General features: G+C 45.3%; 1 protein-coding gene across 1 annotated transcript; it reads right to left on the bottom strand.

The window, feature by feature from the left end:
- Positions 1 to 1,831: 1,831 nt before the first annotated feature.
- Positions 1,832 to 22,116, bottom strand: TTL (tubulin tyrosine ligase; the record flags this gene model as incomplete). The annotated part of the gene is given in 6 exon segments (XM_034763964.1): positions 1,832 to 1,975; positions 6,998 to 7,267; positions 7,430 to 7,565; positions 13,641 to 13,873; positions 15,504 to 15,582; positions 21,555 to 22,116. Coding segments are annotated over 6 exon segments (1,019 nt in total), but the record flags the coding sequence as incomplete, so codon positions are not given.
- Between the last annotated feature and the right edge of the window lie 3,019 nt (positions 22,117 to 25,135).

The raw sequence follows: 25,135 nt of genomic DNA, 5'->3' as shown, positions 1-25,135 counted from the left end.
AGGTGATTTTGTTATTGGCATAAAGGAAGCATCCTGCCTTCTTATCAAGTTAAAGTATACGCATTTCAGGTTGTTTTTAATGCACAATCATCAATTGCTCTATGCTATTTATTGGCTGTCAGAAAAGGAGAAATTGCTCCTGAACGGAACCAATAGTGAAGAGCTGCTGGAAGGCCTGGGACAGAGACTTAAATGATCACTGCATCTATCTTTTGGTGACAGCATCAAAAAAGTCTCACTTCCAGGATCATACTCATCAGCGTTCTTCTCTTACACTTCAATAAGACATAGTTTTATTCAATGGTACATTTGCTCTTGAAGAGTCTGAAGAAACTGATTTTCTGCATGGTTAGAGATGAGCACAAATTCTTTCTATCCTGCTACTTCACAATTCTTGACAATGTTAATATTTTGCTTTAGAAGAATAATCTGTTTTCATTATTTCAATTCATTCAATTGATTGTTTCCTTACCACCTCTTTCAACATTATACATCTTAAGTTGGATATATACCAAGTATCAGTGCGTGAAATCAGTAAATTCTAATCACTGCATTCATAGTATTGACCAGCAGCTTTCACACCTGTTATAGCTGAAATGAGAAACAGCCCCCTACTGCACACTACACACAAGGCTGGTAAAGCTGAAAAATAGCATAATCTAGCCAGATTTTATATAAAGCCAGGTTATCAGATGCTCTGCCAACCTTCCAGAAGTTCCTAAATTTAGGCCACATCTAGACTATGGGCACTACAGTGGCACAACTATGGCACTGTAGCTGTGCCACTGTAGTGCCACAGTGTATGTGCTTCCTACAGTGATGGAAGGAGTTTCTGCGTTGCTATGGGAACTCCACCCCCACAAGGATTGGTAGCTAGGTCAACAGAGGCAGTTTTCCATTGACCTACTTGTCTCTACACCTGGGGATAGGTGTGCATAGCTGTGGTGCTCAGGGGTGCAGATTTTTCACACCTCTGAGTGCTGTATCTATGTTGACCTAACTTGAAAGTCAAGGCCAGTTCTTAATAAACCAAGACCCTGAACAGTTTACATCTCCATCCACTAACCTCTCCACCATCCAGTGACAGTCAGTACCACCCACTAGCCACACCCCTCTTAATCACCAATGACTCTGCCCATTCCCTTTCCTCCACTAATCTTCAGTTCCACAATTTCTACCTGTTTCCCACAGGTATAAAAAGAACCAAAAACACTTCTCAGTTCCATTTACATTTTCACAAATAGAGTTTTCACTCACAGATTGAAACTGGAGCTAGATACTTGTCATATGAAAAAAGCTCTGCTGCTCAAGTCCAGGAGTGGGTGTCTCAACTGTTGGACTGGCCCACACTACTGCTGTGGAAAAGCCACCGGTATGAAGGGCCTCTCCCAGTAAGTCCCTCCCCTGACCATGCTGCTGCTGGGTTGGAGAGAGGGATAACGACAAAGTTCCTACTGAGAAATAGTGTAAGTTACAGAAATTCAGCTGAGCAGAAATGTGCCTTCTGGCACAGAGGCACAACTCTGGGGTGCCATGTGGCCGTAGCTACTGCAGCACTACAGCAAGGGGGAGCTTTCTCCAGCCCCACAGAACAGCAAGGGGCCTACTCCTGGGGCGTATTTAACGCAGGGTCACCTAGACCGCCAAGCTTGGGGAGCAGCAGGCCACGTGTTGGAGGCAAGTATCTGGTCTCAGTTTCAGGAACAATAGCTTGCCACCAAGCTGAGAGGAAAGCGAACACCTTCTTCAGAACTACAGCAACAAGAGACCAGGTGTGCCGTGCCGTCGGTACATGGGAGCTACCATTTTATTACAGGAAGAGGATGCTCACTGTGCACAGGCAGGGGCCCCATTGACTTCGATTAGCCAGACCTTCAGTTCCTCATCTACCATGAAGTCAAAGCCGAAGAGCTGGAAACTCTGGTAGTGAAGGTGTTTGGTGCTGATTGCAGGCTCTATACACATAAGGCAGCTTCTGCAAAAGGAAAAAATGCAGGATCTGACTTAGCAGCCATAAACATTTAAGAGCAGTAATTCTAGATTCCCGGAGCAGAGAGACAGCACAGAGATCAGAAGGGCACAGTGCAGTGGGAAAAGCAAATGGAAACAGGGGATCAGGAACAGACTTGTTCCTCATACTATTATTACTTTTTGCTATTGTGCCCAGCCAAAAATAAATTAAAAAAAAAAAAGATACTAAAAAATTCTGACTCATGCAAAAATCTCTCTCCATTTGCACTAACTAAAGGCCTGATCCAAACCCCATTGAAGCCTTACCACTGATTTTATTGAGAGTTGGACCAGGATTGATTCTGGCAGGGACACTTCATAACACCACAGGCTTTAGAAAAAGAAAGAAATGCACAAGAGCACAAAGAAGATTTTAACACAACTCTTTACAAAACCTATCATTTAGCACAACTCTGAAGCAGCTCGACATGTTCCTGTGACACTCAACACATGTTTTCTGTGTTCTCCAATAACACAGAATGGCATAAAGCCAAAATCTGTTCAAAGAGTGATGCACAACAACAGAATACTAATCACGAGCCCGAGAAGTGCTCTCTTGTTGTTTGTATTTAGAACAAGAGAACGACTATGGACACTAGACATGCAAGAGTGACCTCCCAGCAACATGGGTATGATCTAATTAACAACCTTTATCCATTATAATAGGATTTCTCTTTCGAGTAGACAGGCAAGATTATTATTCACCACGCAGGGCACTTTGACAAACTATCGAGTGTAGAGAATACAAATGTGTGTGTACGTATACATAAACTCCACACACACACTTGGATTTACTGACTAAAGAATAAACATTGTGCACACAATAAGCAGTCTGGGTTTTCATCAAGGCAAAGCAAAAGCATATTTGGAAGTGTGGTATAAGTCAGTGATGCAGGGGCCCTGGCCAGAGGGCTCCAACTAACATCAATGAGGGTGGTATTGTTAAATTGCCATAAATCTAATTCAAGTTTACATGAAGTCTGAAGGAAGCAGGGTCCAGTAAATGCAACAAAACTGGAGCCAATACTGTAAACCCTTACCAACTGAGCAGTCCCAATGACCTCCATTGGGCTGCTCCCCAAGGCTACTCATTTGAGCAAGGATTTGCAGGACCAGGACTAGCTGCATCAGCTGCGGGAGAAGCATGCCTGATGCAATATCACACACTGCTCAAGTGCAACTCTAGAACAATGCCCCCTGTTCAGAAAGAAAGGAGCTATGAGGGGGCCAGTTACAGCTCCCTGACCCACAAGCCACAACTCTCCAGCCCTGCCATTAGAGCTGCCTAGGGACACGCGATCACATGCCAATGAGAACTGGAGCACAGCTCTGCTCTGCTCACCCCAATGCTGGAGGGAGGGGCAGTTGGCACAGGAGGGGACTATGACAGCTTTGTGCCACTCAGAGCTTCCCCCACCAAGGAAAGTTAGAGCCAGATTCTAGCCCCTTTGTGCCACCTGAGCAGCACAAAGGGGTCAGGATGGGGGATAGTGCCTGTTATCTACCTCATTCCTTTCTACTGTACCTCACTGCTGCAGACCCAGTTCCAGCCAGCTAGTACCCAGAATCAGCAGAGGCTCTCATGGCAGTGGATTGGGGTGGGTCTGGTGTATAAAAGGGGAGAGTGCAAGAGATATGCACAGCTCCGACCAAGATTTCAGCTCCCTGGGATTCCCATGTGCAGCAATGTGGAAGGACAGCACGTAGACAAGTTGGGAGATCCAGCTCTGTGCATCTCTCCCCATGGGAGGGAACAAATGCAGAAAGCACTGCAGACCCCGCTCCAGCTGCTGGCCTACAGACTTGCACCTCAGTGCCAAGTCATCCTGAATCCAACCCAAGCGTAACACATGGCTTCACACATCAGTCTAAGAGCAGTGAAACAGAGTGACGGGTGAACCAGCCCACAGAAATGCAGCTGTTTGAAAGAGCTCTGCTGATTATCCGCTTGAGCAGGTGTCCAGAAATGTCAGCTCGCGATGGAATGTCAAGCCGTGGTTCAGCAGCTGTAGGACAGGAACCAACCTGTTGTAACAGGAAACCATACCAAGAGGAATGTCTTGAAATAGCTCCTATCATTTCTGAGGGAATGGGTTTAAATAGGATGTTCTAATGAGCCTGCATCCTTATTCCTAGGCACATTACTGGAGCATTCTAAATAGTGAAATATCTTAGATTACAAAATCAATATAAAAGCCTGAGATCACAGTACAGCCTTCTGCTTCCAGTTGGAATGACTTTCCTTCCCGGCTATGACATCATCCCAATCCTTCCATTGTATCCTTGTTCCTCTGAGAACACACAGGCTTAGGAACTGGGTCTATTCAGCCCAGGACCAGCTTTTCCAGAGAAAGGGGCAAGAAACCATATCTTGAGCAAATTATGGAATAACCCGGGAACAGCAATGATATTACCAGGGGAATCCACCAATAAGCCAATATTACATCAATTTAAAAAAACTAGTCAAAAGGACACTCAGTTTGTAATGTGAAACCCTTAAAAGTTAGGAAATGCCAATATTAAGGTTGCCCGTGCAACCCTCATTCAGCCCTCCTGTGCATATGATCAGGAACAGTCAATATGGATTCACCAAGGGCAAGTCATGCCTGACCAACCGGATTACCTTCTATGACGAGATAACTGGCTCTGTGGATATGGGGAAAGCGGTTGACATGATGTACCTTGATATTAGCAAAGCTTTTGATACGGTCTCCCACAGTATTCTTGCCAGCAAATTAAAAAAATATGGATTGGATGAATGGACTATAAGGGGGATAGAAAGCTAACTTGATCGTCGGGCTCTACAGGTAGAGATCAACGGCTCGATGTCTAGTTGGCAGCCGGTATCAAGCGGAGCGCCCCAGGGGTCGGTCGTGGGGCCGGTTTTGTTCAACATCTTCATTAATGATCTGGATGATGGGATGGATTGCACCCTCAGCAAGTTCGCGGATGACACTAAGCTGTGGGTAGAGGTAGATACGCTGGAGGGTAGGGATAGGGTCCAGAGTGACCTAGACAAATTGGAGGATTGGTCTAAAAGAAATCTGATGAGGTTCAACAAGGACAAGTGCAGAGTCCTGCACTTAGGAAGGAAGAATCCCATGCACTGCTACAGACTGGGGACTGACTGGCTAAGGGCAGTTCTGTAGAAAAGGACCTGGGGATTACAGTGGATGAGAAGCTGGATATGAGTCGGCAGTGTGCCCTTGTTGCCAAGAAGGCTAACAGCATATTGGGCTGCATTAGTAGGAGCATTGCCAGCAGATCGAGGGAAGTGATTATTCCCCTCTATTCGGCACTGGTGAGGCCACATCTCAAGTATTGCGTCCAGTTTTGGGCCCCCCATTACAGAAAGGATATGGAGGGAGAGAGTCCAGTGGAGGGCAATGAAAATGATCAGGGGCTGGGGCACATGACTTATGAGGAGAGGCTGAGGGATCTGGACTTATTTAGTCTGTAGAAGAGAAGAGGGAGGGGGGATTTGATAGCAGCTTTCAACTACCTGAAGCGGGGTTCCAAAGAGGATGGAGCTCAGCTGTTCTCAGTGGTGGCAGATGACAGAACAAGGAGCAATGGTCTCAAATTGCAGTGGGGGAGGTCTAGGTTGGATATTAGGAAACACTATTTCACTAGGAGGGTGGTGAAGCACTGGAATGGGTTCCCTAGAGCAGTGGTCTCCAAAGCAGGGGTGCGCAAGAGGATCCTTAGGAGTGCGTGGCAGGAGGAGCACTTTTTTTTTTTTTTTGCTTCGTCCGAGCAGTTTTTTTCTCCTTCTTTTTGCTTCAGCAGTTCGGGCGGGAGTCCAAGCGGCTTTTTTTTTTTTTTTTTTGCGCTTTGGCAAAAATGGTACAGCCGGCGTGGCAGGGGGTGCGTGCTCAAAATTTTTTTTACTGATTGTGCACCCCTATCAAAAAAGTTTGGAGACCACTGGCCTAGAGAGGTGGTGGAATCTCCATCCTTACAGGTTTTTAAGGTCAGGCTTGACAAAGCCCTGGCTGGGATGATTTAGTTGGGGATTGGTCCTGCTTTGAGCAGGGGGTTCGACTAGATGACTTCCTGAGGTCTCTTCCAACCCTAATCTTCTAGGATTCTACAAGACAGTCTGTAATTAACATGATCACATTTTCCCCACTGGACCCTGCTTCATTCAGTACACAGGATGGAGCACTGAGTAAATGAAGCAACTCTTCGTTAGTTCTTTGTATCACCTCCACCCGTAGCTCCTGATGTCTGTGAGTTGTGAATGCTCAGCACCTCTGAAAATCAGGCCCCACTTGTCTCATGCATGCACCTAATCAGTAAGGCAACTGAAATTAGTGGAAACTTTGGTGAATTCTGGCTTACCCAGCTCTGTAAATATATGTACATATCTGAATAAGCTGAACAAGAAACAAAAAATAGCTCCATTCACCTTGTGGAAATTCCCTAGACTATACAAGCCCATAGGGTCAATTTCCTGCTTTGCCCCACACTTCCTATGTGACCTTGGGCAAGTCACTTAACCTCTCTGAGGCCTTGGCTACACTTACCAGCTAGTTCGACGGCTGGAAATCGAAGTTCTGGGTTCGACTTATCGCGTCTAGTCTGGACGCGATAAGTCGAACCCGGAAGTGCTTGCCGTCGACTGCGGTACTCCAGCTCGGCGAGAGGAGTACCGCGGAGTCGACGGGGGAGCCTGCCTGCCGCGTGTGGACCAAGGTAAGTTCGAACTAAGGTACTTCGACTTCAGCTACGTTATTCACGTAGCTGAAGTTGCGTACCTTAGTTCGAATTGGGGGGAGTAGTGTAGACCAAGCCTGAGCCTCAGTTCCTTGTCTGTAACATGGGGATAATGATCCTTTTGTCTGTCTCATCTATTTAGACTGAGCTCTTTGGGGCAGGGTCTGTCCCTTACTGTGTGCATGTACAGTCCCTACCACAATGGGTCCTCAGTTCTGGTTGGTGTCTCTGGGTATTATTGTAACACAAATAATGATCAACAAGTTACCTTATTATTTGTTTGATCTGCAATAACAGGCTACTTTCCAGTGTAATGTTCAAAGAACTCATCAGATACTGATTGAACTCCTCAAAGAACATTTCGTTCCCTTCTTCATACTTCCCATAGTTTTTAGAATATTCCTTCTGTATGCAGTGATTGGTCAAATGGCAGGTTTTGTCTTGGAAATTAGCACTATTGTATGGTTCTGAAGAGGTCCGCAGAACGCCTTCTCTGTAGAGGTAGATATTATATTGGTGGTCCACTAGAACCCAGCTTCTGAAAATTAGAAGAACACTAAATAGGGTTTGGGTTTTTTTTTAAGCCAGCATATGCACATAATCAGATTTATTAACAACACTTCACTCACCCCAATGCATTTGCTCTAATCTTTTTGAATAAGAATTGACAGGCAATCTAAGTATCAATAGAAAACGTTACCTAATATCAAACTTGCGATGGCCTGGCTCTAACAGCATAGGCTTTTCAAGGTATTTCTGAATCACATGCACTTGTCCTTGATCATCTATAAAGTTCAGAAGTTCAGTAGCCTCTGAAGAAATAAGAATTCCTTCACCTAACATGAAAAAAAGCAAAGGTAAAATAAAGCAAGTTTCACAGATATGATTAATGGAAATTATTTTTTAAAGAATTTTGAAGAACACCAAAATATATGTAATGACATATATTATTGGGTCTCTTAGTGCAGCAGATTTGGCATTATGACCATGCTTGAGAATATGGAGGTAAAAACTTCTCTGGCTAATAAAGACTTTCCTCTAGGTACCCAGAGATGTCTAGGCTTTAAGACAAAGGAAGAGTTTCAGCTATAAGAGTTACAGTTGAAAATAGACATTTAGATCTTGGGACATCTTTGTACTTATGAATCCGGATTGTCTGTGTGGTTGAGTCTTGTTTAAAATTTGTGCATTGTGGCTTCTACTGTTTTTCCTCAGGTTCTGTAACTACCAAACAGAATTCTTCCACGAGACCAATTAACAAAAGCTGTTTATCACGTACTTTTGGTGTTTCAGAGAACTTTTCTCAGACGCAATATACCATTCCAATTTACAGTAAAGACTGATTAAGACATCTCTATGGAGCAGAGAGATGGGAACTTCAACTCCACAACACACTGATCAGGGAAACCTCCAATACACAAAACCTCCCACAAAAATAACAGGAACACATCATCATCATGTAGTTAGAGACATCAGGCCTGACGTGACCTCCAGGGTAACCTGGTCTGACCTCCAGGCTTTGTGTGCTGAATCCAGTTAATTTTTTCATATACTTGGCAATTATTCCATTGCCTGACTGGTCTCCCCGTCCCGAATTATTTTCCTATCATCTAGAATGCCTATCCTGCACACCTGAATACCTTTACTCAGATGTAGTCACACTGAGTGCAGGAGCGCTACCTGCATGGGTTAGGTTATGCATGTAAACGTCTGCGGGACAGGCCTCTTCCCTTCCCCCCTTAAAACATTACTTCTCATCTTATGTAACCCTGTAACCCTAAAAATAAATCCTCTTTGGCTTTTTATAGATATTTAGGTCTCTTTTTCATCTTATCCAGTCTCCTCTTATAGGATATGCCCTCTAACACTTTAAATCATTTTGACAGTTCCTTTTAGACACTCTACTGCTTAATCAGCGTCATTTCTTAAGGCAAGTTGTGGTCTAAGACTGAACAAAGAGGAATCATCATGCTCTTGACACCCATCTTTAATGTACCAAGTCTCTTTCCATAGTGGGGCTGTATAACTGGTTTTCTCCCAGTTCTATTTTGGCTCAGTATTTGCCCCCAGTGAAGTACCATGAATCTGTCTAGGACGGTAATTATACAGTCCCCTACACTGTACCATCTGGGTGCATATCACACATCAATGAATTTAACCTCCTAACACCTGTGAGGTAGACTATAATCTCTGTTTTACAGATGGGAAACTGAAGCAAGGAGGGAATACATGGCTTGCCCAAGTCACATGCAGAGTCTATGGAAGTTCCAGGAACTGAAACCCAGATCTTAGTCCCACTTGAGTGTTTTAACTAAGCAACTCTCTTTCCTCTTTTGGTTTATGTCTCATCTGAAAGATGGCACACAAACAGCACAATGACACCTTCCACTATACGGGTGACTTTGAATTTAAACATGAAGCAATTCAAGTTGCCTGTATTTTCTATGCGGCTCCTCAGTTTATTGAAGCTATTTCTTCTAGTAAGATTTTTGTTTCAGCTTCTTCTGACAAATATAATTCTACAAACACTCACAGGAGTAACTTTACTCATTGCAGCCCCATTTAGTTCAAGGTTAAAGTCAATACTAATACTTCGGATGATATATGCATCCGAAGAAGTGGGCTGTAGTCCACGAAAGCTTATGCTCTAATAAATTTGTTAGTCTCTAAGGTGCCACAAGTACTCCTGTTCTTTTTGAGTCAATACTAAATTATCAAGAATGCAAAAAGAAATGGTTTTAAAAAAGGATAAGCCTAATATTAATATTTTCCCTGGTATGAAAGTCCCCCATTGAGAAAGTTCAAATCTATCTTCAAATTCCCTCCAATTTACAGTTGAAGTTGGCAATTATCCCTTCCTCCATATAATTTCAATACAAACATCCACTTGCAGTGGCGGAGTATTAGAAACAGAACAGTCTTTCCAGAATTTGGCATTACTGGGAAGTGACACTAAGGTGCCACAGGACGCTCTGTTGCTTTTCACAGTTAGAGTCACCTAACACTCCCCAGAGAACCCCTGATTCTTGGTTGTTTTAAGCTTTGCCAAACTTTAACTCTTCCAGCTGAAATCTTCTCTGTTTTGGTCTCTGTCTCGCATTGAATTTTTGAAAAATCTGAGCACAGGGCAGCCAATTCCAAGGAGGAGGCTAGGGGAAAACAGGTAGTTTTGCCAGTGCTTACAAAAATTCCAGACTACTATTTTCAACAGCTCTAACAGCTCCATGATTTGGAGCAGAAGTTTGAAGATTCAGTGGAAGGGGTAGGCTTGCAGTCAGGGAGGTTCCTTTTGCTTTCCCTCATGAAAATCCCCCCAGTTCTAGCTTTTAAAGTCCCCATTAGCACATCCACAGTAGGATTTTTTCTATACTTGTTTCACCTATTTCCCAAATATACTGAGCAAACTCCCAGGCTCTGCCAAACTTCCTGTGTTTGTAAGCCTTCCTCCACCAAAAATACCCTTGCATCTGGGGAAAAGTGTATTGGGCTGAAAACCAGGAGACCATGAGTTCAAGACTCACCTCTTCCAGTGACTGGTGTTTACATCTGTGCAATGCACAATGCTTACTATTGAGCCAGGCTGCATTATGCCTATGCCAGGAGGCAGAGAAATATCATTCCCCTCATTTTACAGATACAATAAAAACATAAGAACGACCACACTGGGTCAGACCAAAGGTCCATCCAGCCCAGCATCCCATCTACCGACAGTGGCCAATGCCAGGTGCCCCAGAGGGAGTGAAACTAACAGGAATGATCAAGTGATCTCTCTCCTGCCAACAGAGGTTACACGCGATCACTTCTAGCAGAACTGGGATTTCTTCAATATGGTAGATGAGAGTCTTACCTGCACTGCTTTTCAGAATGAATTTGCTGAATCTATGTGCTTGGTTCGGTTGTCTGATCCACTGCTCTAACCACCAGACAATGCTTCTTTCCCAGAGCCAGGAATAGACCCTAGGAATCCCGATCCACAGCATTTCATTGCTTTCTAGCAAATCGCTGTGCAGTTTACTTATGTTGTAAACCTCTCAGGACAAGGAATGACTTTTTGTTATATGTTTGTACCTTACCTCGCACTGGGATCCTTAAACACTACAGCAATACCAATTATAAATAATCACCACCACCCACTAGTAGCAATGTGTTATCACATCCCCACCTAGTGGCTGGTTCAAACAGAGTAACAGCCTACTATTGGTACCAGTTACTCTCTTAGCTCAAGGGGCAGAGATATGTGCTGAGGACCTAGATTCAAATTTAGCCTTTGGAGAGAGTGGAGAGGAGCAATATGATTGTACATAATGGAACTTTTGTTTTTTCATTTTTCATTTTTTTAAAAGATCAATGAAATTCCATGCAAAATGACTCATATTAAAATAAGGGTAATGTTACTAAGTCAAGCACTGAAAAGTTAGAAAATGCCAGATTTACGACTGCCTGTGTAATCTTAATTTGGTCCCCTGGTCCACATGCATTATGATACAGTCTTTAATTACATGATCCCATGCTATTCCCCCCACAGGACTCCTGCTCCACTCCGTGCACAGGATGGATGGTGAATGAGGCAGGTGGTTAGCTGAACTTGTCACCTGCATTGGGGCTGAGCCAGGTGGGGATTAAGCAGGACAGAAGTTAGGCTCCTTGGGATCCCTTTAACTGTCCATATCCATTGTTCTTGAAAAAAAATCCCAAATGTTTGCCCTAAATCTAAGATTTTCTGGTTTTGTTTGGGTTTTTAAAACAGCAATTTTCCTTTTAATAACAGAAGACTGAGGTTTATTAAATTAGTTATTAAATATTATATTCTTATTAATTATTATGTAATGTTAGGAGACTGGGTTTTCCTAAGCATTTAGAGAACTTCCTTTTATTGTATAGAACAATTCTGGGAGAAGATATGAACCATTTTTTAAGATTATAAGAGTGCTCTGTATTCCAATTTAAATTTTCTCCTCTGGGTTCTGCTTCTGTGTGTCAAACACTTACAATTACATTTGTTTCAATAACTGACAAGATGGGGTCATGCCTGAAGCAGGAGACATTTATCATATTTAAGTAAAATGCTTTACAATTTTCCCCACTATAGCTACTCCCCAGATACAGGAGACACTTTAGTTACTGCTTAAATCAGAGTTTTAAAATCAGCTAGTGAGACTATGGAGTACTTTTTGCTACAAAGATTAGATGGGAAGAAACATGTCCTTTTTTTTTTTCCATTTTGATGAAACCAAGCCTTCCCCCTTTAGGTCATGTCTGAGGAATATGAATGACAGGACAGAGTGATAGAGGAACAGATGATGTAAATGACAATCTTCTGGAAGAATGCATCCACACTGATTTTCAGCGAGATGGTTTGATATACTTTGGAAGCTCACTGTTCATTAATATGAATATATTTTACAGCCACCTTGCGCTGGAATGTATACAGTTTTAAAGTTTCCTTGTAGCATTACTTGGTAGCTTTTTTCCTAACACTGGATCAAAAGTCATTTGAGATCTTGTACGTGACAAATTATGATTTTCCAGACTAATTACTTGTCTTTATTAACAGTCATTAATCAATATGATTTTTATTCAAAGTACTGAGATTTTCCTCAGACTTGATTTTTGTGATGGGGATTTTTGCAAAACCAAGTGGCTGGCTATTGTGGGTGGCTGAAAGGCCTCGGGGCTGGACCCAGGCTGCCATGAGTTGGCATAACTGCATTGGTTGACGGCATTACACTGACTGACATCAGCTGACAGTCTGGCCAGCTCTGTAACCGAGATGAGCGGGCCCCCTAGGGAGCCACAAGGGCTGCCCTCCGAACACAAGCAGTAGTGACTTTGAGGGGGAGGACTTGGGTTTCATGTCTCCTACTCCAGCACGTGCACATGTAGGAGAGCATCCACGTCCCTCTTCTCTGCCTCTCCTGCCCGTGGTTTCGGTCTCTGTTCTCTGTCCTTTCCTTGTTTCTGTTCTTGCCTCCCTTTGGTCTGGTCTCCAGCATCCCCTATTGCCAGCCATGAGCACCCAGACATCATGAGCTGGTGGGGAGAGCTGCCTGCCAGTGTCTGAGCCTTGCAGGGAACTCCCTGTGTGTGCGTGTTTCAGATTCAAAGTTCAGCCAGGAATGCAGGTGCCTCCCCAGCGGCTGCTTGGAGGGCAATCCCCCTGTCCCATTATCCTCCCAAATCCTCTGGAACGGGAAGCTACCAGTCGATTCCTCTCCTTCCACCTTCCATATCACTGGCCTGAGAGACAGCAATACAACAGACCCTATCACTATCCTGCCTCCCTTCCGGTTCCACTCATTCTCCCCGTCTCCTGTCCTCCACCTGCCCCTATGATCATCTGTCCTCTCCGTAACCATTATCTTCCCTGCCACTCAGATTTCCCTGCACCCCTCCTACTCCCACGCTCTTCCCCCACCCCCACCACTCTCCTCCTGCCCCCCACATTCCCTCATCCCTGCTCAGGCTCTCTGCCCATACCCCACATTACACTGGCTTTGTTACAGGACACACCTCTTGTGCCTTGTCTCTTGCTGGGGTCTTTCCCACACAAAGGGCTCTGCCGGGGAGCAGTACTGGGTGTTTGTGGCATCAGAGTGGTCATTGCTGGTCATTTATTCACCCCCCCCAAATATCAGACAGAATGTGAACGTTTGTACTTTTAATCCGTGCTGACGGTTCCCTAGGAGCAGAGAGGAGACCATAAAATGCCCCAGCCGGTGCAGAGAACAGAGTTTTTTGTGGTACTTATGTAAAGGCCCGCAGTGCAGAACACACACTGCTGTTAAACAGGCATATTGCAACCCTGGCTAGACACGATGCAGGGAAAAGAAGCATCCGTCTATTTTTTTTAAATAACAAAAATCAAATAACAAGAACAGAAAAGAGTTGGAGCATCTCAGTAGGAAACAAACCTTTGGCACCGGCCGAGGATTTGGCTATCCACACGTTCCCCTCCCCACTCTCCTTTCTTTTGTTGTAGGAGGCCAGGAACACTTCCCTTTCATCCGTCCTGGAGTTGTTTATAAGATGGCGAATTCCATTCTGCGCTGGAGCCACTGGAGTCTTTAGGTTAGTTGGATAAATCATATATGATTCTGGGAACCATGTGCAGGATTCTGATAACTCAGGGCTTGTCTTGATTAGCCTAGTTGAAGAAGATAAACCAGCCCATTAGCCTTGCTAATCCTAGAGCTCCCAAAATAATTTATACTTATTAAATGCAGGTTATCATTAATATGAGCCTTTTTCCTGGTAGCGAATATGGTTAATGCATATTCAACAATAATAATACTGTACTGTATATATTTCTATTCACTTGCTGAAAATAGTCCTCTCTTTAAAGCTGCTAGAAGAAAAAGTAGGACAAAATATTTTTCAAAAGCCAGCAAATATTGTAATACTATAAGACTGAGATTTGTGTAAATTCCTCTCTCCTAAAGATGTTTTTGTGCACTCATCTTTCTAAATAAACATTGTTACAAATCATTGATCTAGATCTTTCTATTTTGTCTTTAATATATTTGCCTTTTATCATGAACTGGAGTCAAATATTCTGAAATAATAAATGGCTCCATATAGCTAGATATTGCACATTATCCGCACAAATCTTTCTGAGAAACCAAGAGTTTTCATTGAGAATCTTGTGTCCTAACACAGACGCCCCTGCAAAAATTGCTGTGCAATGGAACTTGATCAGGAAAGATGAGGTGATCAGAATGGTGGACTAGGCTATTCAGAAAAGTAATTTTCTCCAAACGGGAGCTATATATCCAATCCAAACCCACTGATATTAAAGGGAAATTTCCCATTGACTTTAGTGGGCTTTGGATTTTGTCAAAATGGTTTTATTCAGAGTCACAGGTGATTTTTAAGTAATTAGAAGTGTTGGTGACCCCCGGGATTAAGAGGGAAAGTCAGCTACAGCTTTAGAAAAGACCGGCACTGACCACAAAGCACAAGCTATATAGAAAGAATTTTGTGAATCTCAATGAATGGTCTTAAGTAATCTGCTCTCTGGCATTGGGTGATTGTTTACATCGTATCTACATAGAAGGGCCTGGGATTTCTAGAAGGTATTTTTTAAACAAACGTAAGCCATGCAGGCCCAAGGTGCAAACGATTATGATGGGTGGGCTACAGAATGATACTCCACATTATGTAAGTTAATGTAGGCCCTGCAGCCTGTCTCTTATTGTACGACAGTGAAGCCTTAAACAGTTTGAGCAGACCAGGAGCTTTGAAATGAACCTGCTGTAACTGAAGCAGAGTTCAGTCCTATTTTAATAAACCAACTCAATATTCCATCTCTTTAACAAATGGAAGCACAAGCACCACTCCTTGCAGGAGACATTGGCATTGCGGATGATGATGAAACTCTGTCTCTGAGTAGTCTCTTTTGAAAAAAGATGTCTCCTGGCATTCACTTGACCAAAGGATCTGGTTAACTAGAGGCACATTAGTACTGCAAGTCTCTCTAAAAACGAACAGCAGAAATAGCAGATCGGAAGCAAGTTTTTAAAATACATCTGCCAGGAGAGACAGATAATGTTGTAGTGGTTGTTTCTTTAGGTCCAAATTTTAGGAAACATCATCTGCTGTGAAGAAAAAAAGCAGATGCAGCTTCTGAAGCTTGCCGAAGGGGCCCTGAACAGCAGGCCTTTAAAGGCAAATTTTGGTGCTTTTTCTCAAGCATCATACAAAACACACTTCATATTTAGTTGCATTAGAAAAAACATTTCTACAAACACACTAAAAGGTTTCAATGGAATCCTTACTTCACTAAGGAAGCTTTGCGACAAAGCTTGTCAGCTCCCCTGTAGTAATTTACCAGCTGCACAAGTCCAGGTTCATGACCTACAAGAGGAAAGGGAGAGTTAAAGAACAAACTTTTCAATTAAAAAAAAAATGGGGAGGGGGGGGGGGGGGGAAGGAATCCTAGGAAAAAAGAGAAAAATTAGACTTCTCTGTTATACAATACCCCAGACAACCACATGATGCTGACATTGGGCCCAGGTTGCATCATGAAGTGCACCTTACTTAGGCTTGACCATTCTAAGTTAGGTTTTACTATCTGTGGTGGTAAGTCATATATGCCTTATATACTTCCATATTCTAGTGCTGGTTGTCACTCGTACGTACTTGGTATTCCACAAATAGGTCTATTACCTAAATATCTGTAACGAACCAAACCTCCCCCCACTGTGACCCCACCTTGTCCTTACAATAGAGAGTAGCAATGTGTTATTTGCTTAGAGTGCCTAAAAATCCTTTGTCCCCTGAGGTTCACCAGCTAGACAAGTGTCTGTAAGCATTACCCGCCCCCCTCCTCCCAGGAACAGATGGCAGGGGTCACCCTTTGAGCATTTGGACTCAAGAAATAATGCATCAGCTCTACCTTGTGTGTCTTGATAATTAAACTCAAATGATTACTTCTAAGAAATGTGCAGAATCTTTCATTTATTGGCTAGGCAACCTTGTTTTAATTTTCTTGGCTAGAAGTAAAGGGGTGACTAACAATGACTCCTCTCCCAGCAGGAGAGCCAGCCTGAGAACTCAGGACAAAGCTGAAATATTGAAAATGCCCAGATTCAGTAGAAGCAAGCCCTTTCCCCATTGCTGCCCTGTCATCGTGACTCAAGGAGTGCTCTACTCACAGCAGGTAGAGCTGAAGAGAGGCACCCCGCACTGAAGACATTGGCTTCTTTTCTAATGGATTCAGAAAAAGGAAGAACCATCTGCTACACACAGAAGGGGCAAGGGTTTGATTTTGGGAGGCCAGACAGACAGCAGGGCACCCATTGGCAGTGGCGTGCTCTGCCTGAACTCCCTATGACAGAGCACAGGAGCTGGGAGCAGAAGTACAGGATTGGCTGCTACACAGACACTTCCATCTTCTCCCAACCCAACCCTGTGGGGAAGGGGCTGTTACTTCAGGACTAGTAGCCATTGGACTGGACCAGAATCCAAACTGGCTCCATGGGGGGAGGGGGGGGGGCGGATTCCACCCACATAGCACACCTGACCAGACTGGGCTAAGGGTTTGCCCCTAAGTGCACCCTTAGTTGCTCCACAAATTAGAGACTGTGCTGAACAGAAATGGCACCCAAACCAGCTGGCTGGACGAGCAGAGATTGGGAAGGGGCAGAGGTGGGTAAGTAATTCAATGAAAACCCTGAGGCACACTCCAGCTGGACGTGCTTTAAAAGGAAGAGTATAAGACGCACGTTAGTTCCATGCATAGGAACTAGACAAACTCACACGCACTCGCAAAATAAGAAAGGGAAATACTCGTTTGCTGGTTACTCTAAGTTGGTGGTTTTCAACGGTTTTTAATTTGCAGGCCCCTGAAAAACTTCCAATGGAGGCATGGATCCCTTCGGAAATATTAGAGACTGTCGGCTGACCCCCAGGGGTCTGCAGGCCACAGGTTGAAAACCACACTCTAGTTGTTCTAATGGCCACCCGATAAACCAGTTAGTGACTGACATACGCGAGTAGCTTTTTAATCTTTACTAACCGGTGTCCCTGAAGCAAAAAATAAACAGAAAAGGAAAAGTGAATGCCGGGGATATTGGCTGTCGGATGGTCATTCAATAGGAGCTACTGTTGGAAGAACTGGAGATTATGTTCTAATCTTATTACTGTACTCTTTAAAAGAAAGAGGAATCCATTATGCACATTTTATTGTGTTACTACTAGAAGAGGTTATTCTAGTGTTCTTTTTTGCCACTAAATTTGTACATACGCACTTTAAGATCCTTCGGTTAAAAGAACAGAGACAGGCAAAAAAGGGGTGGGGAGACAGAAAAATACACAGCAAAATGCTGGAGGGAATGTCATGGCAAGGGGAACCAGTCCTACTGTTAGGGAACAGATGCAGGAGCTATTCCAGGAATACAGCCCCACATTTTTATTACAGGATTAGGGAGCTGTCCCGATTTACTGAAATGAAAGACAGCGATTCCAGTTCAGAATAATCCTCCTGAAGGCAGCCAGGAAACATATTTCATTGCAATGGGGCAGATCCTTCTCATCAAGCACATGCAGATCTCTCAACTTCTAATGCTGTTCTCCCCAGGAGAAGGCTCTCCTCAGGATCAGCAATGACACTGCATCTGTTCTCATTCTTCAGCCTCCCCTGGGATCCCGTACAACAGTGAATGCAGCCTAGGTCTGCCATCATTTCCCTTCCTCTCCCCCAAAGTTTTAAGGCCAGAAGGGACCTCTGAGATCATCCAGTCTGACCTCCGGCTTAACACAGGCCAGAGAATTCCACCCACTAATTCCTGCATCCAGCTCAATGACTTGTGGTGGAGCTACAGCATATTTGTAGACAGGCCAATCTTAATTTCAAAACTCCAGATAACTGAAAATCTACCACTTGCCTTGGTAAATTGTACAATGGTTAATTACCACTTACTAATTTGTGCCTCATTTCCACTCTGATTCTGGCTAGTTTCAGCCTTTGCCTGCTATATTAAAGAGCCCTCTACTATCAGATATCATCTCTCCATGTAGGTAATGATTACTTTTCAGTGGAACAGTCCCTCTGTGCTAAGGAATGACCCCCTTCAGGAGGGGAAGGAACTTCTAGGGGCAGTAGCATGGGTCCCTGGCAGAAATGCAAGGCTGTAAGAGAGGGGAAAGGAGGCCGTGAGCTGGTGCAGATGCAAAGGACCTCCATGCAGATGCCTCTGTTACCTTCTCTAGATCCCAGGGGATCTTCTGAGGGAGAGGTGATGAACTCTAGTCTACGGGAAATCTGCAAGAGGCTTGTGGAGTTTGCTCTTTCCTAGTTTTTTGGGGGGCGGCGGGGGGAGGAGAGAATGGGAGTGGTGGCACAGGGATGAGGAGAGGTCTGGCCATATGACGGCAAAACAAATAGCTCCTATAGAAATGCGGCTGGCAAGAATAAAAGAATGACTTACTGCGAGCACTACATTAACAACTGAACTCTCAGAAGAAAAACACAGCAAGTGAGACAAACTGGTTAAAAATAAACCATCCATCAGGTGAGTTTGGTAGTAGCCTACCCATTGCCTCAGCTTTGTTACGTTCTCCTAGCTCATAATTCTATTGTTATGCAATCAAAGTTGACTTCTTCAACAATTCTGGCAATTTCAACATTTTCTTCAAATTTGTAAAAATCCCCCTCCCCCTCTTGTATCTAAAATTGTCATTTGGGGGGCTTTGTGCTGGTGGATACATATTAATGAAACATGGTAATATGTCACACCAGGTGTATGACTCCCAATATCAAACACCACAAATCAGTCCCCATTTCTTTTTAAAATGGGACACCATCAGGTTACAGATTCTAGTTTGGTAAAACTTTTTTTTTTTTTTTTTTAAACTTGTGTTACCAATAACCCTGTAGATCAGCCCAGCACAATTCTAACTGCCACACCGGCTCAGGGGGAGTTTAGATTGCAATTGGCCAGTAACTATAATTAGCTGTGACCTTGCCACAAGCCCTCATGGTAAAGGGTGGGTGCATACATTTTGCACCCGGGTTGGTAAATCTCCTATGAGAATTTTGTAAATGGCTTTAAAGCTTATCTATTTGCACCTACTGTAGATGTTTTGCACCAGCTTACAGAGTAACAGTGCAGCTTACCACGGTTTGGGTTAAATCAAATCAATCTGCTTTCAATAAACGAAAAAAACTAAACCTCCCAGGGGGTGTGAGCTTGAGGGAGTGAGGAGCAGCCCTCCCACAGACCCTACCACCTCGCTCCCTTAGCATGTCCATTACTAGACCTGCAGAGCCAAACCACATGGACTTGGGGGCCAAGTGGGAGCCTGTCACAGTTATGTCCCCAGGCCAATTTCCATGACGTTTATTTTCCTGCCTCTCACATTAATGGATGGAGTACAGTGAACAAAGCAAGCACAGATCTGTCGCCCGCTCAAGAAAAAGTATAGAAAGTTTTCCACAGGAGCACTGCTGAGTTCCACATCAGCCGACAGACTCTGAATGGTCAGTTCTGAATGAGAAGTGTTTAAGGGCCTTTATTTCTTTGGTTCACACCAAAGTGAGAAGTTTGATTCTTTCCATTTCCCCAATGCTTACACAGCCCTGTTTTAGCTTTCTTCGCTGAGTCAATCTCTTTGATCCCAGGCAGGGTTTTCTGCAGAGTGTTGCAGCATTCTTCTAGTGCTGTTAGCAAACACAAAGGGCAACTCTGGGTGAACCAGACCTTCTGAGAGCAAGATACTTGTATCTGAATACATCATGGCTGGCTTAATTCAATTCTGACCATCTCCTGAAGAGAAGCAGACAACCATGCCAAATTCCACACAGAAGTTTTACAATGAGTCATCTCTCTGTTCATTGGGCTAATTTCAAAATAAATTCATGCAAAATTATAAATTAACTCAAATAGGAATGACAAAGGGACAAACTTTCATATAACAATGTGCCCAAATCTAAATTATAAGAGGATCTAAAAACTGATCAAATCACATCTTAGTACCACTTAGAGAATTTCCCAGTGTCCTTCACAAATGACTCATCTTTTTTACATTAGGATATATATAAAAAATAAATCCTCAACAAAACACATTGCCTATCCCATTTTGAGACCACTGTACTATTATTAAATTACTTTTTGCCCACAACTAAGCAGAACTATTTTCTCCTGCGAGAAAACTTGTGATCATATGGGGAGCTGAATGATAAACTATGGGCATAGGTTTGTCATACAAACAGAGAGAGTTACATGTTATGTTAAATTCCATCCCCCCCTCAAGCCATGTTTGAGTCAATCCTGATCCCAACCCCACCCTCAAGATTTCAGAAAAGGGAGTGGAAGTTCTCACCAAATGATACCAATCCTGGAAGTTCAAAAAGGTGAAAAATACTTCAGGATAAAGAAATGTTAGCTATTTCTTTACGGGTCAGAGGGCTTCCTGGAGAAGTGAACATGTGGGGATTAAAGATAAAAGCAGAGTGAGTGTCTCCACCCTTTCACATTTTGGGGTTTGGGGGCCCCCTGAAATCATTCAAGAAAGGAAGGTTACATTTTGTAAGAACCTGTTGGCCTTGCTTTCCATATCAGACTAGGCAATATTTCAAATAGCAATTTGAATTCATAAACATTATGACATTTCAATTTAAAATTGCAGTTGAAAGAACAAAAATCTCGTCTCCAGCTGAAAATTGCAGCTCTCTCATAATAGAGCATCATGTTGCTGAGATCTCGGATTCTAAGCATTCCTTTGTTCCTGTTTTCTAATATAAGATACTGCTATAAGCAGATTTCCTCTAAGATTCCATATTATAATGGAACAGAACCATAAAACCTAAAATGTTTAATGCAACATAGATGTAACCAGAAATGTTAATACACCCCCAAATGACTAATTTCTACAATTGCGTAAGTTAATCTTTAGATAATAAAAATGCTCTATTTTTTAACAAAGGGTAACTTTAAAAATAAGAGCCATCACCAGACTATATCTTCAGCTATGCTGTTGTACTTCCCGAAGGCAAACCCTCTGCTACTGCCATGCCAATGGCCAAGTCCCTCCCTTGTCGCAGCAGACAACACCCAAATCTACATTCTGCAGCACACACTAGTCACATAATACTTTACATTTCCCAGTATGCAAAAGCATCTAAACGTACATCCCCACAAACATCAGACAACATCCTGTAATGGAAACAGATTACTTCACACTATTGATTAAACAACAAAAAGCACAGGTTCTGGCCCACTCCACACAAACAAGCATTAGCATGTTGCATTGAACACTGATAAAAACCAGCGGCTTTGCTGTGTTGTTCATTGGCCTTGTCCTGCCAGTGCTGCTTTTCCTCTTACCCAGTCTCCCGAAGGGCAGTCTGTTCCTCTCCCCCAGCATCAGGTTAAATCGGGGGTTGTCTCTTTTCAGCCTCTTCCATTGTCCGGTGGACAGGAGTATTTTGGACACTTCAGCATAGATGCTGCTGTTTTCATCTCGTACCACAAAAGTGTACATCGTCCCATGCAACACTCGCCACTTCCACACAAGCTTGGCGGCAGCGTGGTTTGCAGCTCACAAAAACACGTCTCCTCCACCCCGGCTCCCCCCCGGGCGGCTGGACTCAGACACGGAGAGGAGCGCAGCAAGGCATGTCTCTCGGCCAGGCGCCTCCAGGCGCGGGGTTAGAATCCGTCCAGGACCAGATTGATCCCCCTGCAAACCCATCGGGGAGCCTGGGCCTGCCCGCGGCTCCGGCAATGGACGTTGCTCGGTCTCCTCAGGGCAGAGCCTCGGGCATTTCTCTAACCCCTCGGGGAGAGCCAGGCTCTCCTCGGGCTCCTCATGCCCACAGCGCCCGGCCCCTGCCCGGCCCCGCCGCCTGGCTCACGGGCCCGGGATCCGGCCAGGAGCGGCGCGCCCGGCCCTGCCCCCGCGCGCCCCTGCCATGCCCGCGCCGAGCTCCGCCCCGCCCCGCGCCGCGCTCGGGCCAGGGAGCGGAGGGAGGGGGCCGGGCCGGAGCTTCTCTGAGGGGGCGAGTTTCGGGGGGGGGCGGTGCCCAGCCGCGGGGCTCCCCTAACCCGTCACGGCGCTTCCCGCCTCGCTCAGAGCCCCGCCCTGCGCCGCTTATCCCCGGGCCGCGACCCCCGCTCGGGAAAGGGGCCGCGGCAGCGGCTGGGGGGCGGGGGGGAAGTGGGGATTGCGGCGCCCGCAGGCCCCAGCTGTGCTCGGCGCTGTACAAGCTGCCAGCCGGGGACCGCAGCGCGCGCGCGGGGGGGAGGTGGTGTCGCTACGGCGCGTGACCCGAGCGGACCCGCGCGCGCTGCGGCCGCGAGCCGGCCTCCCTGCCCACCGGCTCCGGAAGGGTTTACTACTGGCCGCTCGGCCGGAAGTGACGCATGGCCGGCGCGGACTTGGCACCGAGCCCCGCGCGCCGCGGGGCGGGGCGCGGACCCTGGAGGAGCCCTGCGGGAGCCACGTGCCCGCCCCGGCCGGGCTGCCTGGGGCCGGGCGGAGGACGCGTGCGGGGGAGGCCGGCGGACAGCGGGCTGCCGTCAGTGCCTGTGGCCCCGCACGGAGAGCCCCCGCGGGGCAGCCCGGGGGTCGCTGCTGCCGGGCTGGGGCTGGGGCGAGGCGAGGCAGCCGGCGCCGCTTGAGAGCGCGAGCGTGGGGTCATGTCTCTGTCCCCTGCCCGCTGGGGGCTGCGCGGGGGGAGTGAGGCGCTGCTCAGCCGGGACGGGACGGGACGGGGCATTGCCCCTCTCCCCGTGAACCCATCTCCCCAAGAGGCTCCCTGAGCCAAGGAGACTCCCTTGATACCAGCACCACACGACCTCGGGCCCAGAACCTCCTCTTCCTTCACGATCCCCTGACGGCCTCCTGCAGCGGTGATACCGGACCAGATCAGGGAGCCAGTCTCAGAAGGTCACCATGGTGCAGCACTTCAATGCAATAGCCCTTCCCTGGCCAGGAGACTCCAAGGGGCTCAGCTCCTACCCTTTAAGCCTTTTGTTCCTGCCTCCGCTGCGCAGACGAGCACTGTCTCTAGATTGGTGTAGCTGTATTTCAAATACATTTTGAAAGTGGCAAGATGTCTCACTTTTCAGAGTAGCAGCCCTGTTAGTCTGTATCCGCAAAAAGAAGAACAGGAGTACTTGTGGCACCTTAGAGACTAACAAATTTATTAGAGCATAAGCTTTCGTGGACTACAGCCCACTTCTTCGGATGCGTATAGAATGGAACATATATTGAGGAGATATATATATATACACACATACAGAGAGCATGAACAGGTGGGAGTTGTCTTACCAACTCTGAGAGGCCAATTAATTAAGAGAAAAAAAACTTTTGAAGTGATAATCAAGCTAGCCCAGTACAGACAGTTTGATAAGAAGTGTGAGAATACTTACAAGGGGAGATAGATTCAATGTTTGTAACGGCTCAGCCATTCCCAGTCCTTATTCAAACCGGAGTTTGAAGATGTCTCACTTCACTCTTGGCCCCATGTCCTATGCCAGGACGTTCTCAGTTCATGCTGCTATTGACCTGCACAGAGATTGGCGCATGGTGTTCCTCCTACCTACAGTTCTAGCTCTCATGCTCTCTGGCCGTTGGAGAACTCAGAAAGAGAGTGGAAATTGAGGAATCGTAAAAATAAATGCTACTTCAAATGTAGCAGTCACTGTTTATGCCCCATATTTTCCACTTACCTATAAGCATAAAGCTCTCCCACTTACAGGATATCCTGCAAACAAAATCCCACTGTGGGATGGTTGCTGTGGAGTGGAATACAAAAGACATGATTTATTAAGGAATAGTTGCTTACTCGATATTCCTACTAAGAAAGGTTATAGAGAGAACTGGGAAAGGTCTGGGAAAATACCAGATACTTGATTTTCCAAAATCTCACTGTGCTCTACCAGCAATGCTGCTTCTGAGGAAGAGAAGAGTATGGGATACCTTGGGTACCAGGATACCCCTGGTAACATTCACCTGGAGCCTACGATGAAAGAGCTTCCACATTGCCATGTCCTCTTGTCCTGGTACCTCCTCACCAGCTGCTCCTCTTGCCCACATCTGTCTCCGAGGTAGAGTGCTCCCCGCCCACATTAGATAGATTCCCAACAATTAACATATCCCTAACCAGGGTAGTAGTAGCTGTGTCTTGAATTAACCTGTTTAAAAGGGCACACCCCCCCAACACCAAACCAAACCCATTTCTCTCTCTCAGGAACAGCCTGAAAACTTGTTAGAAGGTTTCGAAATATACTGAGCAGTTGAAAGGTTTGAAAATATACGTACCTATTTCCTTCCTATGTATACCTACAAACCCCCACTCTAAACAGTAACAGTTGCTTCTCGGCCATAAAGTTTTTATTTACATTTGCATTTTAATTACATTTTAAATGAAGCTTCTTAAATATTTTAAAAACCTTATTTACTTTACATACAACAATAGTTTAGTTATATATTCTAGACATCTAGAGAGAGCGCTTCTAAAAACGTTAAAATGTATTACTGGCACGCGAAACCTTAAATTAGAGTGAATAATGAAGACTCCGCACAGCACTTCTGAAGGCTGCTGACCCCTAGAATAAACCCTGGCCTTGTTTGAGTTCAGCCCTCCGCTGGCTGCTGCAAGGTGGGGCGGCCTGGTCTGGGGCTATGCACAGCTCAGACAGGGCTTGCCTCAGGACTGGCCTGGGAATGCCTCTGCAGACAGGCAGCCATCACCCAACAGGGCTCGCCACCTTCTCCCTGGACATGAGCTGGCACGAATTTCCCCAGGCCGGGACCAGTTACAGCTCCCTGCACGGCTGGTCTCAGAGCAGTACAGCAGGGGGGTTACTGGGCGTCCACAGCTCAGCCCCTCCCTACTGCTGCACTCTCTTTTGTTGGGATCTCTGTGGCTCTCTCTTGTTCCCTTGCAGCAGGTTTCTGA

The sequence above is a fragment of the Trachemys scripta genome, chromosome 3, assembly GCF_013100865.1.
Source record: "Trachemys scripta elegans isolate TJP31775 chromosome 3, CAS_Tse_1.0, whole genome shotgun sequence".
Taxonomy (NCBI): domain Eukaryota; kingdom Metazoa; phylum Chordata; order Testudines; family Emydidae; genus Trachemys; species Trachemys scripta.
Note: the sequence above shows the minus strand (reverse complement) of the source record. Positions and strands in the feature narration are given on the sequence as shown.